This window comes from Budorcas taxicolor, chromosome 2 (genome assembly GCF_023091745.1).
Source record: "Budorcas taxicolor isolate Tak-1 chromosome 2, Takin1.1, whole genome shotgun sequence".
NCBI classification, from domain to species: domain Eukaryota; kingdom Metazoa; phylum Chordata; class Mammalia; order Artiodactyla; family Bovidae; genus Budorcas; species Budorcas taxicolor.
Window position 1 is genome coordinate 170,500,039 of NC_068911.1, and position 17,315 is coordinate 170,517,353.

Sequence of the window (17,315 nt, forward strand, 5' to 3'; positions counted from 1 at the left end):
CTGTGCATGCTCACACATGCACTCCCGCTTCACTCCCAGCCGCTCAGGAAGCCGCACCTCAAAGAAGCTACCGACAGTAGTGGTCGCCTGCCAACAGCCTCGGCTTCCTCTCCCTCTCCTTACCCTGGCACCCCCGTCAGCTCCTCGCGAAGCCGGGGCAGCCACGGGCTGGCCCATCTGTCCTGTCTCCTCGGGCACCCGCCCTTGCCTATGGCTGCCACGCAGGCCTGTTTCCTCATCTGGAGCAGGGACTGTTGTCCTGAGCCTGCCGTCCACCCGGGGCTCTGACGGGAGTCACACTCACTCATATCTGCAAAAGCAGTGGGTGCCAGAGATGAAGCCCTCCCCAGAGGATCTGGGTGTATGTTGGGGTTCAGGCTGGCACTCTTGGGGAACAGTGGGGTGTGGCTGCAAGAGTGGATGCCCCCGTCTGGCCACCGTGGGCCCGTGGCCATGCCTCCCCGAGACAGGGGCAGTGGTGGTAGTCACTGCTCATGTTCACTGCATGCTTCCTGTCTGATCATGTATGGTCTCAGCTAATCTGCACAGACTCCATGAGGTTAGCACGGTGATTTTTCCCGGTTTTTCGGGTGGGGGAACTGAGGCAGTGGGAGATTAAGGAACTCATCCAAGATCATAGTAGCTGATAAATGATATAACTGGGGTTCAGATCTACACAGTCTTGAGCCCAGAGTCCAGATGCTTAGCACTATGCCACTCTGCCTCTGTAGTCCCAGTGACAGTGGTGCCAGGCCAGAAATGAGGACCTTGCCCTCTGTACCTGCCCCGTTGTTCCAGGCAGTGCTCTTTAGGGACCTGAGCATTTCCTCAGGCCGGGAGTAGGTTTAGGTAGCCCAGGGCTGAGAACGCACTGCCAGAGCCCTGCCCCGTCTCCCAGACGGCTGTGTCCAGGCACACGGGAGACCAGCCAGTGCTTGGAATCTCCCCTCCCTGCCTGGCCCAAGTCGGTCCCTTTCTAGAACTCTAGGCATGGGTGTGAATGCCCCATTACCCAGATGGTAGGGCTGAAGGCTTCCTTCAAGCTGTGTGGCCTCAGGCCTTGGCCCTGGAGCAAAGGTGCCCTGCTTCCATGTGTGGCCCAGGTACTGGGGGCTTTGGAGGGTCTGTCTCGGGGATCCCCAGGTCTTCTTCCCCACTGCCTCTGTGTTCCTTCAGCCTGGACACTCCCCAGCTGGTTTCCAGGCAGAGCTGTCTAGGAGCAGGCCAGGCAACCAGCACCTAAGAGGAGGCAGATAGAAACTCAAAGCTGGATCCCCAGGGAGGCCCATCCACTGCTGGCAGGGACCAAGCTCTGGGCCCAGTGCTGTTGCTCCTGGGCGGGGGTTCCGGGGGGTGGGGGGGTCCTCTGGCACATCATTTCACCATTCTGAGTTTTAGTTTAGCAAGGAAACAAGCATCTTTAGCCTGCCTACCTCATGAGGCTGTTGTGTGGCAAACAGGATGACCACAATCAAAGGGCTTTACAGTGTATGAAGTGCCACTTAAAGTCTGATGGTGGTGTTACAATGACCGTTTATTTCCCCAGCCCAGAGGTGGGGAAGCCGTGGAGAGCCTCTGGTTCCATAGTGCCTGAACTCGGTGGTTCATTGCAACCCCCTGGGGGCCTTGTTGAACAGAGATTTCTGGGTCCCACTTCCAGACAATCCAAGTGGAGTATGGGCTGGCCGAGTGTATTTTTAGAAAGCTTCAGCAGTTAAGAAGTCCTATTCTAGTTCATTATCTGAATTTTCCCAGCTTTGCACTGAAGGAAAGACCAAAATCCAGGCAGGGGCGTGCACGATGAGCTTGGTGAATAGCAGCTAATGCTGTGATAGGCAATTTGCCTTCATTAACTAATTGAATCTCACAGTAGCCCTATGAGGTCGGTACTATTGCCCCCATTTTCTGGACAGGAAAACTGAAGCACAGGGAGGTTGAGTCATTTGCCCCATGTGTACAGCTGGGGAGCAGCAGAGTCAGAATTTTAACCCAGGTGGTTTGGCTGCAGAGCTGGGCTCTTTTTCTGCACAGCCCGCTGCAGGCCCATAGACCCTCTGGCCCCCAGACTCCTCTGCCACCTCTTGGCTGTGGTCAACAGAGAGGACAGAATTGCCCTGGGTGAACCCCAGGAGCCATGGGGCAGGGCCCCACCCTGGGTGACCCCCAGGAGCCACAGGGCAGGATGCCCACCCGCCTGCCAACCAGCCTGCACACCCTTCCCAGGTCCTGTATCACCTCTTTGAGGAGTTTGCCAACTACGACCGCGTGGGCATCGTGGACATCATCCTCGGCTTCCTGAGCTTCTTCGTGGTGTCCCTGGGCGGGGTGTTCGTGGGCGTGGTCTACGGGGTCATCGCAGCCTTCACCTCCCGCTTCACCTCGCACATCCGCGTCATCGAGCCGCTCTTCGTCTTCCTCTACAGCTACATGGCCTACCTGTCAGCCGAGCTCTTCCACCTGTCGGGCATCATGGCGTGAGTCTGGGCGTGGCGTGGGGGGGGCGCCAACCCAGATTCCCCCGGGTTTGGAGGGTCAAAGGGAGCTCCCCAGGGCCCAGCCCCCCGGATCCAGGCTTCAAGTCTCAGGGCTGCCCGGAAGCACGGAGTTTAAGGTTCTGGAAAGCCTTAGCCCAGCTATTTCTTTTATTCTCTTGTTACAAAGGGAGTACCTTGGTGGTCTCCGGACGCAGGCACTCGCACCCGCTGTTCCCTTCAGCAGCCCTAGTGAGGGTGCTCAGGACTTCCCTTGCAGCAGGAGTCCTGAGGCCCCAGCTGCATCTTGCAGTTGGGGTTGGATGGTAGAGGGGGAGCGGGAAAGCCGTGAGGTGTCAAGGTGCTCCGCTAGGGGAAGTCACTGGAAGTGCCAAGGCTGGATTGGGGGACGGGGATGGGGGTGACAATGAGGAGGCTGGGCCAGTCGGAGTGGAGCCCGAGTGTGGGCGCCAGGCTGGGAGGGCTTCCTGCGGGGACACCACACTCTGGTGGGGATAAACCTGTGGCCAGAGGCGTGACCCCTGTCAGGTGGAGAGGCCGCAGGGCCTCGGGGAAAAGGCCCAGGCTTAGGAGCCGGGCAGAACTTCTTTTGTTCGTGTCTTAGCTCTGCCACTCCGTGGCAGTGTGACCATGGGCAGGTGACTTCATTTCTGCACGTCTCAGATCTCTCACCTGGAAAATGCCAGAATACACCCGTGTCTGCAGGGTTGGCTGAGAGTGTTGAGAACAGGGGTTGGAAGCCGGCAGAGGCGTCTGACCCGTGAGAGGAGCTCAGGCGCCCGGCCCCTGCCTGCCTCCCTGTCTCTGGAGGCGCCCTGGGAAGGTGCGACTCAACTCTGAACCCCGCTCCCCGCTCTTTCCTCCCCTGACCCCCAGACTCATTGCCTCGGGCGTGGTGATGCGCCCCTACGTGGAGGCCAACATCTCCCACAAGTCCCACACGACCATCAAGTATTTTCTCAAGATGTGGAGCAGCGTCAGCGAAACCCTCATCTTCATCTTCCTGGGCGTCTCCACCGTGGCCGGCTCCCACCACTGGAACTGGACATTTGTTATCAGCACCCTGCTCTTCTGCCTCATCGCCCGAGTGCTGGGTGAGGGGCTGGGCCCGGAGAGGGGTGTGCGCGTGGCAGGGGGTGTGTGCGTGTGGCAGCTAGGTGCATGCTGTGTGTGGAGGTGGCAGGCTTGGCTCCAGGCTGCTCCCAGCGCCCCTGCAGGACGGGGGCTTCCCCATTCCCGCTCCCTGCAGCGCTGAGGCCCTTATGGGCCCTGGAGGGGATAGAGGGCCGCGCTCCCGGGGGAAACAGCCATGGTGTGCACGTGGAAGAGGCCTCAGCAACCCTGGGACTCTGAGCCAGTCAGTATCTGAGGAGGGGACTGAGGCCCCCAGGGCCAGATCTGTGTTCAGGTTTGTGGTCTTTGCACCGCTTCTTCCCACACGTGACTTTGGCACTTGCGGAGTCTTCTGCAGAGCCTCCCAACTGCTGCTACCAGCCCCGGGGCACACCTGGGCACCGCTGGGAACCAGGCCTCAGGCCCTTGGGCAGCTGCCTCACCTTCTGGATGCACGTTACCTCAGTGACCATGTGGCTCCTGCCCATGGATCTCACCTCCTCTCTGAGGTTAGGTCTGGGTGTGGCACTTAACTTGCTGTGCTGTCTTAAAAACCCTTTCATCCTGGGCCTCATCCTCTGGAGATTCCGGGGCTATGGGGTTGAGCCTGGACTCCGACCTCCCTCTGCAATATTTCTTTCCCCCCCGGCCATGCTGCAGGTGCGCTCTTAGTTCCTCAACCAAGAATCGAACCCGTGCTCCCTGCAGTGCAAGCATGAAGTCTTAACCACTGGACTGCCAGGGAAGCCCTAGCATTTTAAAACAACTTTTTATTACAAAAAATTTCAAACACATAGAAAAGTAGGCCCCGTGTACCTATCATATTTAATAGGTATCAACTTGTAGCCAGTCTTGTCTCATCTCTTTTCCTGGTACCCTTCTGCCCTCCAGCCCCTGGAGGCCTCTGTAATGTCTCTAAAGTATATACAGGTGAGGGACCTCCCTTAAAGATCCACCCAACTCTCGGATTGAGGGATTAGGAGCACCTTGGACTGAGGGACCTGAGATATGAATTAGCTGGGTGGGTTTACCAGTGGAGGCTTCCTCCAAACAGAAAATCTCCCAGCTGCAGAAGGCATGAGGGGCTAGGACAGTCTGACCCCTTGCTTCCCCTCCCTGGCAGGCGTGCTGGGCCTGACCTGGTTCATCAACAAGTTCCGCATCGTGAAGTTGACCCCCAAGGACCAGTTCATCATCGCCTACGGGGGCCTGCGAGGGGCCATCGCCTTCTCCCTGGGCTACCTCCTGGACAAGAAGCACTTCCCTATGTGTGACCTGTTCCTCACGGCCATCATCACCGTCATCTTTTTCACCGTCTTTGTGCAGGTGCTGGACAGGGCAGAGCAGCCCTGCCTGGGGACCCTGACCCTGCCAGGAAAGAGGAAGCGCATGCCCGAGCGGGGCTAGGAGGGCAGCGGGCAGCATGGGTTGTAGTTCCAGCTCCAGCAGCACCTCGTGCAGCCCTGGACAAGCCCCTGCCTTTCCGGGCCTCAGTGTGCTCAGTTGCAAAGGAAGAGCCTGGTCACGTGTCACTGTGGAGTGATGCTGCCCAGCTCAGTCAGGAGCCCAGGTAGCGCTGAGAGGAGTGTGTCCAGTCAGCAGGACCATGAAGCTCACGGTAGGGATTTGGGGAAGTGGTTTATTCTCTTAGGGTCTCAGTTTCCACATCAGTCAAATGGGGGCAGTAGTGCAGCACAGGGGCTGGAAAGGCGAAACAGCCCCTGAGCGGCGCTGTCGGAGGAGGTCGTTAGCCAGAACTCTGCTGCTGTCAGTGTGAGCCGGAAAGATTCTCCTCCCATCTCTGGGTCTCAGATGCCCATCTGTGAAGTGAGGAGACTGGACCAGCTGATCCTGAAGACTCCTTCCAGCTGCTGGCTGTGATTTCTGTGCATTTGAACGACCCAGGCTTAGCTGAGAACCTCACCCACCCCTGGAGTCCCTGAGGGAGCCCAACTTGAGATGATGTAAACCATTTCTCGTTATCTGACCCGTGACTTTGGGCAAGTGAGAAACACTTCATCTGTGTGTTTGCTCCATGTTTCCTGGATCATAACCCTAGACAAGCCCTCAGTGGGAAACATCATTGCCTTCTCCAGAGAGCACAGTGTAGAGCAAACTTCCTGGGGCTGGACTTGTCTTCTGTCTTTTAAAAGGAGAAGAGGCTGCCTCTTTGATCATCTTGCCCTGCTTCCATCTTCCAAAATATTTTATCACCTTATTTTGCAGTTGGTTTACTAAGCCAATTTTTAATGAACGCAGCATTGAGGTAGGGACCTCCCTGCCTGAGTTTGAATCCAGCTTTACTACTTCTGTGAGACCTTAGGGAGTTACTTGACCTCTCTCAGTCTCAGTTTCCTCATCTGTACAATGGGGACAAGGAAGGGGTCATTGCAGGTATTGAAATGCTAATTCTAGTGAAAACACCACTGGCCTGGCACTTGACAAGTGTGCAGTTAGATTAGCTACTGCTGTCCTTACTGGGTCCTTCTGGGTCAAAACCTGCAAGGGGGCCAGAGCAGAGGTGGTCTTCCCTGTTAGGTGACAGTGCATTTGTGGTGGAGCTCACGCTTGAACTCTGGCCCGGGCTAGCTGGCCTGTGTGTGAGTCCCTTGGCTGGATGTGAACCCCCTGGCCATGTCTTCAGGAGTAAGTGGGCTTAATATAAACGCAGCTTGGATGTTGGGAGATTGGGGACGTCAGAGCAAAGGGCATCCCAGGCTCAGGGACCTTAGGGTGGAGGACCTCTGTGGCCTCCCTGCCAGGGTGGCAGAACTGTAGTGCCTGACACCCACCCGCCCCCTAGGGCATGACCATTCGGCCCCTGGTAGACCTGCTGGCTGTGAAGAAAAAGCAAGAAACGAAGCGTTCTATCAACGAGGAGATCCACACGCAGGTACCGGCAGCTGGGCCTGGGCCCTGTGTTGCAGGAGGCTTAGGGAGCTAGGGGTCAGCTAGGCCTTGCGTCCATGTCCTCAGTCAGCCCCTCCTCCCTCATCCAGTGCCTCCTGAGGTCACCAGGTCACCCCATAGCGAGGGGTGGTGTGAGCAGCCAGGAACCTGAGGAGAGGGCGTCATGCCGTCTCTGCCTCTGCAGAAACCTGGCCCAGGTGCTGGGCACAAGTGGATTCAGAGAAGAGGGTTCAGCTGGGCCCCAGTGGCAGAGGGCTGGAGGGGTCCACAGGGCTTCAGGATGAGTGGGGTGTGGGCGCCACCTCCTGGCTGCGTCTGGAACTACAGGGCTGGGTTGAGCAGAGCAGCACTGGGGTGGAAGGTGGGGGCCCATTCAGGAGTCTTGGTCCGGAAGGAGCCCAGTAGTAAGGCTTGACCTGGCCCTGGGCACGTTTCAGTTCCTGGACCACCTTCTGACAGGCATCGAGGACATCTGTGGCCACTACGGCCACCACCACTGGAAAGACAAGTAGGTGGCAGGCCTAGTGGGCAGGAGGGCGGGGAGGGGCCGGTAAGGGTCTCCCCCCAGGGGCCTGGGCATCTTCCCATTGCAGGAGCCAGCTTCACCCATCTCCTCCCACCTCCCACCAGGCTCAACCGGTTTAATAAGAAGTACGTGAAGAAGTGTCTGATAGCTGGTGAGCGCTCCAAGGAGCCCCAGCTCATCGCTTTCTACCACAAGATGGAGATGAAGCAGGCCATCGAGCTGGTGGAAAGTGGGGGCATGGGCAAGATCCCCTCGGCCGTCTCCACCGTCTCCATGCAGTGAGTGCTAGTGGCCAACCCCGGCCGCTTCTGCAAGCCACATGCTGACCCCTCAACACCCACCTGGAGCAGGTCCCTAGGTCATTCCACTGGGTGGGCAGATCACACTGAGGACCCAAGGCTTGGCACACCCAACCGGATCATCCCCAGGGGACCCTTCTGTCCTGCCCCAGCCCCCAGAGTCCCAGGAATTTTCTAATCTGAGGCCTGTTATCCCAGGAACATCCACCCCAAGTCCCTGCCAGCCGAGCGCATCCTACCAGCACTGTCCAAGGACAAGGAAGAGGAGATCCGCAAAATCCTGAGAAACAACTTGCAGAAGACCAGGCAGAGGGTGAGGGGCTGCCCCTGCCCGGCCCACTTCACTTACTGCAGAGGAGCCCCCCACCCCCAACCCCCACCCCCACCCTCCTCTGCTCCACAGGCCCAGAGCCACCCCAGGCCCTCCAGGCCCAGCTTCCGGGGCCTGGTTGGGCCTGCCTGACAGCTGTTCCTCCCACAGCTGCGGTCCTACAACAGACACACGCTGGTGGCCGACCCCTACGAGGAGGCCTGGAACCAGATGCTGCTCCGGAGACAGAAGGCCAGGCAACTGGAGCAGAAGGTGTGTCTGCAGCTGGAGCCGGCTCCTGCCTTTCTCTGGAAACCTGGGCTCTTCCTCTGCCTGCATCACCACCACCCAGCCCTCTGGGAGACAGAGCCACTCCCATCTGGTGTCTTTGCCTCCTCCAGTGTTCTCGCCTGGAAAATTCCATGGACTGTAGCCCTCCTGTGTTCAGGACTGCAGCCCTCCAGGCTCCCCTGTCCATGGGGTTGCAGAGTCAGACACAACTTAGCAACTGAACACACACACACACACACCCCATGTGTTTCAAAGGCTGAGCCCCAGGGAAAGTTCCAGAAAGCTGCCTTCTCCACCTCTTCTCCACTCAGAGCAGCAAAGAGGCCCCCGTTCCCCACTGTGTCCTCAGGTATCAGATCTAGAAGAGTCTATCCACGTGCTCTAACCTCTCATTTTCTAGTGAGAAAACTAAGGCTAAGAGGAAAGGATAACTAAGGCTCAGAATCAGAAAGCAAGACACACATGCCTTCATTCATTCGTTCAGGAAAGTGTTTGTGGAGCTCTCCCTAAGTGCCAAGCGGCAGAATTGCCTCCGTGTATCCGGTGGTGCAACAGCCCAGTCCCTCCATTATGGAGCACACAGTGGCCCCGGGCAGAACTGGAAGTGCAAGGGACTCTGAGCACCTCAAACAAGGAAGTGGTCAGAGTGCGCTTAGCAATGAGAGTCTTGGGGGAGGGAGTGTGGGCAGGAGAAGGGCCAGGCAGAAGGAAAGAAACTATACACAAGTTCCTGACACAGACTGAGGGGCTCAGCTTTCAAGGAAGCTTGTTAATGGCGTTAAGGGTTTGGGCTTTCTTCCAAAGCATGGAGAAGTCATGAACGGTTCTCAGCAAGGGAAGCACATGGGAAGGGGTGCGGGTGGATTAGGGGGGTGGCGGGGTAGGGGAGGAGCAGGCAGAATTCAAGGGACATTTAGGAGGTCAGAGTGGCAAGACTTGGTTACCAGTTTGAGGTGGGACCGAGGGAAGAGGAAAAGGAGGCAGGGGTCACATCTGGCCTTTGATTGGGGTAGGCGGGTGGGGTGGCTGAGGGGACACCAAGGAAGGAGCAGGTTTTGAAGGAAGATAAGTAGCTGAGTTCAGCTGGAGCATGTTGCATTGAGAATCTCGGGGGTCATCCAGGGCCCAGGTGACATTCCTGAGGTCGACTGTGGGTCTGTCCTTAGAGGCAGATGAGGGCAGGAGCTAGAGGCTGGGCTGGTGTCCCCACGGGAGAGGTGGGACAGTGTGGGAGTGTTCATGGTCACCCTGGAGCTCGACAAGAGGCTGGGCCAGGCCCTCAGGACAAAGCACTGGCTCAGGCTTGCCACGGGCATGGGCGGAGAGGCGCGGGCACCCCAGACACACAAAGAAGGGTGTGCGGCCACCGGCCCGGGGTGCCTCTGCTCACCCCCCTGCCCCCACCTGCTCTTCCTCTGTCAGATCAGCAACTACCTGACCGTGCCGGCCCACAAGCTGGACTCGCCCACCATGTCGCGGGCCCGCATCGGCTCAGGTAAGGCAGGCTGTGGGGGGCCCCGTGAGGAGCCTCGAGGCTGGGCACGGGCCTCAGAGAGCCTGCAGGGAGGACGGGCTTCTCACAGGCCAAGCCGTGAGCTCCTCCTATGTCAGGTGGAGTTGGGGGTTCACCAGAGGGGGGCCCCCCAGAAGAGTGGCCCTGCCGTCCTCCCCAGGGACAGAGTGCTCCACAGAGGGGCTCACGCTGAGGAGCTGGGTGCCCGCGGGGAGGCTGGAGGGGGCTGCACTGTTGGGCTGTCCGACATGTGGGGGACCAAGGCAGGCCTTCCAGGACAGGGGCTCAGGAGGAGCCTGAGCTCTTCGTTGAAGCAGGGACTCCTATGGGAGCCCCAGGGCTGAGCAGGGGAGCACAGTCCTACCTTGGAGAGTGCAGTCCGAGGGGAGGAGGAACTATTGGCCTCGTAAAAGGCCCGTGCAGAGTGATTTGAAGCATACCAGGATCACCGCACTCACAGGCTGACTCTTTGCGGGCAGAGGTGGGCCGCATACTGGGAAGGCTCAGGGCCGGAAGCCAGTGTGCGCCTTGCTCTTGGTTCGCAGACCCACTGGCCTATGAGCCCAAGGCCGACTTGCCTGTGATCACCATAGACCCGGCCTCCCCGCAGTCACCTGAGTCTGTGGACCTGGTGAACGAGGAGCTGAAGGGCAAGGTCCTGGGGCTGAGCCGGGATCCGGGGAGGCTGGCCGAGGAGGAGGAGGACGACGAGGACCCCGATGGGGGCCTCACGATGCGGACCAAGGAGCCCTCGTCCCCGGGCACCGACGACGTCTTCACCCCGGCGCCGAGCGACAGCCCCAGCTCTCAGAGGATACAGCGCTGCCTCAGTGACCCAGGCCCCCACCCCGAGCCTGGGGAGGGAGAGCCTTTCATCCCCAAGGGCCAGTAACACGGAGTGGGGGCCAGTGGGCGGTGCCCTCCCACCACGGACTCTCCTACCAGAGCCAGGGCTGCTGGCGGGGGGTGGAGGGTGGGGGGTGTTCCCCTCGTCCTTCCCAACCTGGACTGGCCCCAGCCCACCCCCACCGCATGGCAGCTGGGCCCACAGCCCCCACCGCAGCACGGCTTCCCCCTGCCTCCCGGGAAGCGCCCTCCCTCCAGCCAGAACTGCCTTCCTGATCCATCCATCGGAGGCGGACCTGCCTGGCTGTGAGGCAAACCCTGCCCCCTCCCGAGCCAAGCTCTCTCCCTACCCTGACCAGGGCCTCTGAGTCCCCTAGACCTCTGCGGGGCTCCCTCCCATTCTGTCACCCTACTCATTCAAGTCAATCTTAGTTTCTAACCAAAGAGCCTCTGGCTCAGCCTTGGTCCCTCCTGGGAAGGGAAGGAGCCGGGGACTCCATTAACAGGGAAGAGACTAGGGGACCAGGCGTTGGACTTGGGGAGGGGTTGGGGACCGTGGCCATACTGTCCCCCTGCCGGCTCTCACCCTGGCCACCTCACTTGACCTGTCCTTACTCAGAGCTGCAGGCTGAGGGCACCTCTGAGCTCTGTCTGGAGCTGGGACTCAGCTTCTCCAAACTGGGCTCCAGCGGGGACCACTGGGCCCTTCAGGGGCTGCTGATCGGAGCTCCAGAGAGTGCTGCCTTTCTATCTGTTTCGTTTATTCACACTTCCATGTACGATTCTATTTGCACAGAGGGCATTCCTGTTTTTAAAACATTTTTGAAACCCCTGCCTGAACAGAACTCCTGCCATCCTACTCCAGAGCATCACTCATCCGCATACGTGCCTGTCTGCCCAACACTCCCCAGATCAGTCCTCTGTCCACAGGGCTCTGATTTCAGAAATGACCTCACCACCCCCACCCCCAACATACACACACACACACACACACACACGGACGCCCCAATGGTGACTTTCTCTAACTCATAGATGCTGGGCCTCCTGGGACCTTCCTTCTCTTGGGCCTGGCCCTCAGCTCCTGCTGGCCTGTTCTCTCTCCTCCCACTCCCCGGCCCCGTTGGCCCCTGGGACCTCTCTTGTAAGCACTGCACTCAGCTTGCTGTAGAACCCTGTCCTTGGGAAGGGGGCGGGGTGTCCCCTGAGCATCTCCCACTGGCTGGGGCTGGTGGGTGAGCAGAGCCCTGGCCCCAGAGGCTTTCGCTCACAGAAATACAGGCCTCCTCCTGAGGCTGCCATGGGCCCGGCCCAGGCCTGGTGATTTCTGTCCTTCTCTCTAGGGTACTCCTTTCCCCAGGATCGTGCAATAGTCAGAGCATCCCCCTGCCCAGTGGACTGGGCAGACGGTGCTCATCTCCCCCTCCTCTCCATGAAAGTACTGTTTTGGGCAGGAGTCCCCATGCAAGGGTGACGTTGACAACCGTGTTCAAAGCTACCACAGCTGCTGCCGCTCTGCCGCCTGTACAGAAGAAACCGAATCTTTTTCATATTCTAATAAATCCATGTGAGTTTTTGATAGAGTTGAGGGCTGCTTCCTGGGTGCCAGGGACTTGGGGGAGGAAGGTGGCCCAGGCACCTGAAGGACTTGGCTCAGTGGCTGTGCAGAGAGACGCCTCGTCCATGTCGGGTGCTGCTGTGCTGATTCCCGTGGACCCAGCGCCAGGGACACAGGTGTGAGCAGAGCAGGAGGCTCCCAGCCCTCGGCTCCTTCTGAAGAAGGGCGGCGTTCATCAGTCCTGCCAGGAAAGCCATGTGTGCGTGTCTGTGTGTGTCTGTGCATGTGTCTGTGTGTATCTATGTGTCTGGGTGTCTCTGTGTGTGTTTGTTTGTGTGTGTCTGTGTATCTGTGTGTCTGTGTGTGTCTCTGCATCTATGTGTCTGTGTGTGTATCTGTGTGTGTGTCTGTGTGTCTCTCTGTGTGTGCATGTCTCTGTGTGTGTGTCCGTGTGTATCTGTGTGTCTGGGTGTGTCTCTGTGTATGTATTTCTGCGTGTCTGTGTATATTTATGTGTGTGTGTATCTCTGTGTCTTTGTGTGTCTGTGTAGCTATGTGTGTGTGTCTCTGTGTGTGTCTGTGTATATCTATGTGTGTCTGTGTGTCTCTCTGTGCATCTATGTGTCCGTGTGTCTCTGTGTGTATCTATGTGTCTGTGTGTGTCTGTGTGTGTATATGTGTATTTCTCTGTGTGTGTGTCTGTATGTCTCTGTGTGCGTCTGTGTGTATCTATGTGCCTGTCTGTGTGTGTGTTTGTGTGTCTGTCTGTCTGTGTGTGTATATGTGTATTTCTGTGTGTGTGTGTCTGTATGTCTCTGTGTTTGTCTCCGTGTGTCTGTCCCTGTGTGCATGTCTGTGTGTATCTGTGTGCCTGTCTATGTGTGCATGTGTTTGTGTGTGTGTCTGTCTGTGTGTATATATGTGTATTTCTCTGTGTGTGTGTGTCTGTGTGTATCTATGTCTCTGTGTGTGTGTGTGTGTCTTTGTCTCTCTCTCTCTGTGACAAGGGAAGGAGGGGTGTTGAGCAGGACTTTCCTACGTGACACCCTAGGAGAGAACTATAGGATGAGATGAGGGTATCCCGGTGAAGAAAGCTTCAGCGAGTTCCCAAATATTCTAACTGGGAGCTGCACGTGGGAACACCCTAGGAGCTGAAGGAAGGCTGGTGTGGCTGGGTCAGAGAGTGACAGGCAGGGAGGTGAAGGTGGGACCTTGCAGCCCGTGGTCAAGATTTTGGTTTATGCTACAAGCAAGGGAGAGGCCCTCCATTGTAAAGTGGGGACAATAACCCCCGGATGGAATGTGCTCTGGAGTGTAATGGTCTCAGCACAGTTCCTGGTGGGCTTAGTTCCCCTGAAGTTGGATCCATGAGGTGCACTTTCTGGAGCTGGCCACCAGAGGGCAGTGAGGCCTGGGCACACACCCCAGGCACCCTGGGGACCTGCTTTGTGGAGGATAGCATCTCCTTTGCCCAGACTTGGGACCTGTGAATGGAGCTGGTTTGATCCATAAAATCTGAAGTGATGGGTATCAAAGAGGCCATAGGGAGGGAGCGCAGCCTCCATTCCTGTAACAGTGTCCCAGCAAGAAATGGATGAACACTCAAAGGGTTACTAAAGAACCTTCAACTAAGGAATTCTTTACGGAGGTGCGGGCAGGGTTAAGGAAACTTACCAGGGATGGGACTCAAGGGGATCACACTACAGGAAGCTGAAGGGCAAGAGGAAGAAGTTGTTACTTCGGGGAGAGGGCTGCCTTGCTGGAGCTGCGGCCACAGGGATCAGAACACAGCCCCTGCCAGGCAGGGAGCCAGAGGAGAAATGCTCTGACTTTGATCCTGCTGGCACCTCCCCTTGGTCAGACCCACGGGAAAGGGAAGGGAGGCAGCAACTTCACTGAGCGTGGTTCACACGGATGAGCCTTCAGTAGGGGAACAAGGGGAGAGTGGCTTTAGAGAAGGCAGAGCCATTCCTTTCCTCCCCCTCACCATTCACTGTTGCCCTTCAGATGAAAAGTGGGTGTCCCTATTGCTTAACGGCTACAGAATTTCTGTTTAGAGTAGTGGAAGAGCTTTGAAAATAGATCATGGTGATGGTTGCACAAATGCCACTGATCACTCTAAAATGGCTTGTTTTCTGTTATGTGAATTTCACCTCAATTCTTAAAATTAAGGGTTTATTAAAGAAAGCTCATCCCTAACAGGGAAAAAAAACAGCCTCATCAGCTCACCATGTCCTTGTCTCACTACATCGTTGTTTTCCTCCAGTCACACTCCTCAGGAACCTAACTCAGTCATCGTCCAGGCTCCTTCAACAAGACAGTAGAGGAGGGATAACAGCAGAAACCTGCTCCAGCCCCGCCTTTGGAGCTGGTCACGAGACCTGGGTTAGCAGTCATGTCTTCCTCCTCCCGCCCCTTCCTTGGTCCTCTCACCAGCTGCCAGCACTTTGGCTGGTCTGGTCCTTTACTGTGTGTGTACCTGGGCCTTTAAAATGTGTGTGTCTGTGTGTATCTGGGTCTTTATAGTGTGTGTGTGTGTGTGTGTCCGGGCCTTCACAACGTGTGTGTGTATGTGTATTTATCTGGGTTTTTACAGTGTGTGTGTGTGTATGAGTGTGTATCTGGGTCTTAAAATGTGTGTGTATGTATCTAGGTCTTTACAGTGTGTGTGTGTGGTGTATATGAGTGTGTATCTGGGTCTTTACAATGTGTGTGTGTGTGTGTCTGGGTCTTTACTGTGTGTGTGTGTGTGTGTATCTGGGTCTTTACAATGTGTGTGTGTGTATGAGTGTGTATCTGGGTCTTTACAATGTGTGTGTGTGTATGAGTGTGTATCTGGGTCTTTATAATGTGTGTGTGTGTGTGTGTGTATCTGGGTCTTTACAATATGTATGTGTGTGTTTATGAGTGTGTATCTGGGTCTTTACAATGTGTGTGTGTGTCTGGGTCTTTACAGTGTGTGTGTATGAGTGTGTATCTGGGTCTTTACAATGTGTGTGTGTGTCTGGGTCTTTACAGTGTGTGTGTATGTGTGTATGAGTGTGTATCTGAGTCTTTACAGTGTGTTTGTGTGTGTGTGTGTGTCTGGGTCTTTACAGTGTGTGTGTGTCTCTGGGCCTTTACAATGTATGTGTGTGTGTGTATGTGTCTGGGTCTTTACAGTGTGTATGTGTGTGTGTATGAGTGTGTATCTGGGTCTTTACAATGTGTGTGTGTGTGTGTGTGTGTATATCTGGGTCTTTACAGTGTGTGAGTGTATATCTGGGTCTTTACAGTATGTGTGTCCCCTAAGTTTTTATTCCTATGGAATTCAGGTTTGTATTGGTCTTCGGTTTGTTGGGTTGCCATTTCCCACTGTCGCTATTAGACATGGGAGATCTGAGAGGCGCTCAGTCGGCCCTCTGGATTCTAGACGTGGCCTTCCTGCCCACCCTCCCTTTTCTAGATTCATCACCCTACCTGGTACACTTAATCCGCTCTCCACATTTGAGTTAAGCAATACACAGAGCTCAAAATGACCAGAAGGAAGACTCTACTTGTGACTTCAAGGAACCACAGCTGTGATCCTTCCAGGCCCACTGAGCGCAAAGTCGAGAGAGGGAAAGCAAAAATTCCTCCAGGAGGTTATTTGGATCACAGAAGAGCCACCCTCATTTCCACTGCTTGGTCCCTGGGCCTCTGCATTCAGGCTGTGAGAGAGGCGGAGCCACTGGTTTTAAACTTACACTGCATCCCGCATGTCAAGAACCCAAGTTGTGGTCTCCCAGCTGGCGCTGGAGTTCTCTTTAGCGAGTCAGCTGCTTCTGAGCGATTGGACACATTGTGTGTCCAGTGCTTCCATGAGCGAGACCATTGCTCTGCGTCCTTCACCAAAAAAGGGAAATAGGCTATGTGTGGGATAGCAGAGTGATGAACAAGCAGGTACAAAAATGACGAGGCTGGCAGAAGCACTATAGGCGGGGAAGGCAAGTCCATAGCAGGAATGCACACTTCTTACCATGCGGTGATAGATAACCGATCCTTTATGAAGCAAGGGGGCAGTGCACTCAACCTGCCGATAGACAGCTAGCAGGTCCCTGGAGGGTGGTGGTTCTCAGATTTTTTGGTGTCGGGATCTTTTTACATTCTTTAAAATTATCGAAAGGTTATACTCTAAACAATTGTAAACAGTTTTTGTTTATGTGGGTTGTATCTATTTTACTGGGTTAGAAGTTACAGCGCTAAACTATTTAAAACTAATAAACTCATTACATAGTAACATAACATTTTAATGAAAATAACTTTTTGAAAACAAAAATTGTGAGAAGAGTGCCATGATTTGACATGTTTGAAAATCTCTCTCTTTTTTCACCATGCTGAGGCACGTGGGATCTTAGTTCCCCAACCAGGGATTGAACCCGTGCCCCACGCAGTGGAAGTACAGAGTCCTAACCACTTGACGCCCAGGGAAGTCCCTGCAGATCTCTTTAGAACCTGGCTTAATAAGAGACAGCTAGATTCTCAGATCTGCTTCAGCATTCCGTCTGTTGATTACATGCTGTGTAGCCTCTGGAATATTCCACTATACACTCATGAAAGAAAAAGGCAAACACTGTCTTAGTATTAATAAAGCAGATCTGACCTCATAGAACCCATGGAAGAGTCTTCCTGGTCCACACTTTGAGAACCATTGCCCCAGGGAATAGTTCCAAAGAAGAAGCTCAGCTGGATCTTCGCTGATGGCAGCTTGAGCACTCAGCAGTGCCCACTGCCTGATCAGATTTGGTGAGGGAAATCTGTTGTGTCTATGTGTACCGATTTTATATGCTGCTGAAATAAATTACCAAAAACCTAGTGGCTTAAAACAACACAAGTTTATTATCTTACAGTTTGGGAGGTCATAAGACTAAAATGAGTCTAACTGGGCTAAAATCAAGGGCTTCCCAAGTGGCTCTAGTGGTAAAGAACCTGCCTGCCAATGCAGGAGACAGAACAGACGTGAGTCCGACCTCTGGGTAGGAAAGACCCCCTGGAGGAAGGCATGGCAGTCCATTCCAGTACTGTGGCCTGGAGAGTCCCATGGACAGAGGAGCCTGGTGGGCTATGGTCCATAGAGTCTCACAGAGCTGGACACAACTGAAGTGACTGAGCACGGGCTAAAATCAAGGTGTCAGCAAGGCTGCAGTCCTTCCTGGTGTCTCTAGAGGAGAATCTGCTTTCTTGCCTCTTCCAGCATCTAGAGGCTGCCTGCATTCCCTGGCTTGTTCCCTCCTTCCATCTTTAAAACTAGCCATGGCCAGGAGACTCTCACCTCACTCCACCCTGCCTCTGCCTCCGCCTCTGCCTCCGGCTTCCACATTTAAGGACTCTTGGGATGACACTGGGTCCATCTAGATAATTCAGGAGAATCTCCCTTTTTTTTTTTTTTTTTTAATTTTTCTGGTTAGAGGCTTATTCAACCCAAAACAATCTCTTTCAACT

At 55.4% G+C, this 17,315-nt stretch overlaps 1 protein-coding gene across 3 annotated transcripts in view; it reads left to right on the plus strand.

Moving 5' to 3' along the window:
- The window catches only part of SLC9A1 (solute carrier family 9 member A1), a 52,761-nt gene extending 40,892 nt beyond the window's left edge, over positions 1-11,869 (plus strand). The window contains exons 3-13 of one of the 3 annotated variants that reach the window (XR_008200908.1): positions 2,224-2,474; positions 3,369-3,586; positions 4,729-4,931; positions 6,409-6,498; positions 6,953-7,023; positions 7,146-7,319; positions 7,539-7,653; positions 7,822-7,923; positions 9,364-9,436; positions 10,000-11,441; positions 11,641-11,869. Coding sequence is in view for 2 of the 3 variants with exons in the window: in XM_052656447.1 (XP_052512407.1) it covers positions 2,224-2,474; positions 3,369-3,586; positions 4,729-4,931; positions 6,409-6,498; positions 6,953-7,023; positions 7,146-7,319; positions 7,539-7,653; positions 7,822-7,923; positions 9,364-9,436; positions 10,000-10,346 (1,644 nt within the window). In the remaining variant the exon portion in view is untranslated. Of the gene's footprint in view, positions 1-2,223; positions 2,475-3,368; positions 3,587-4,728; positions 4,932-6,408; positions 6,499-6,952; positions 7,024-7,145; positions 7,320-7,538; positions 7,654-7,821; positions 7,924-9,363; positions 9,437-9,999 lie in introns of all 3 variants that reach the window. The other 2 variants (XM_052656447.1, XM_052656458.1) reach the window with 2 other exon arrangements.
- The last annotated feature ends 5,446 nt before the right edge of the window (positions 11,870-17,315 follow it).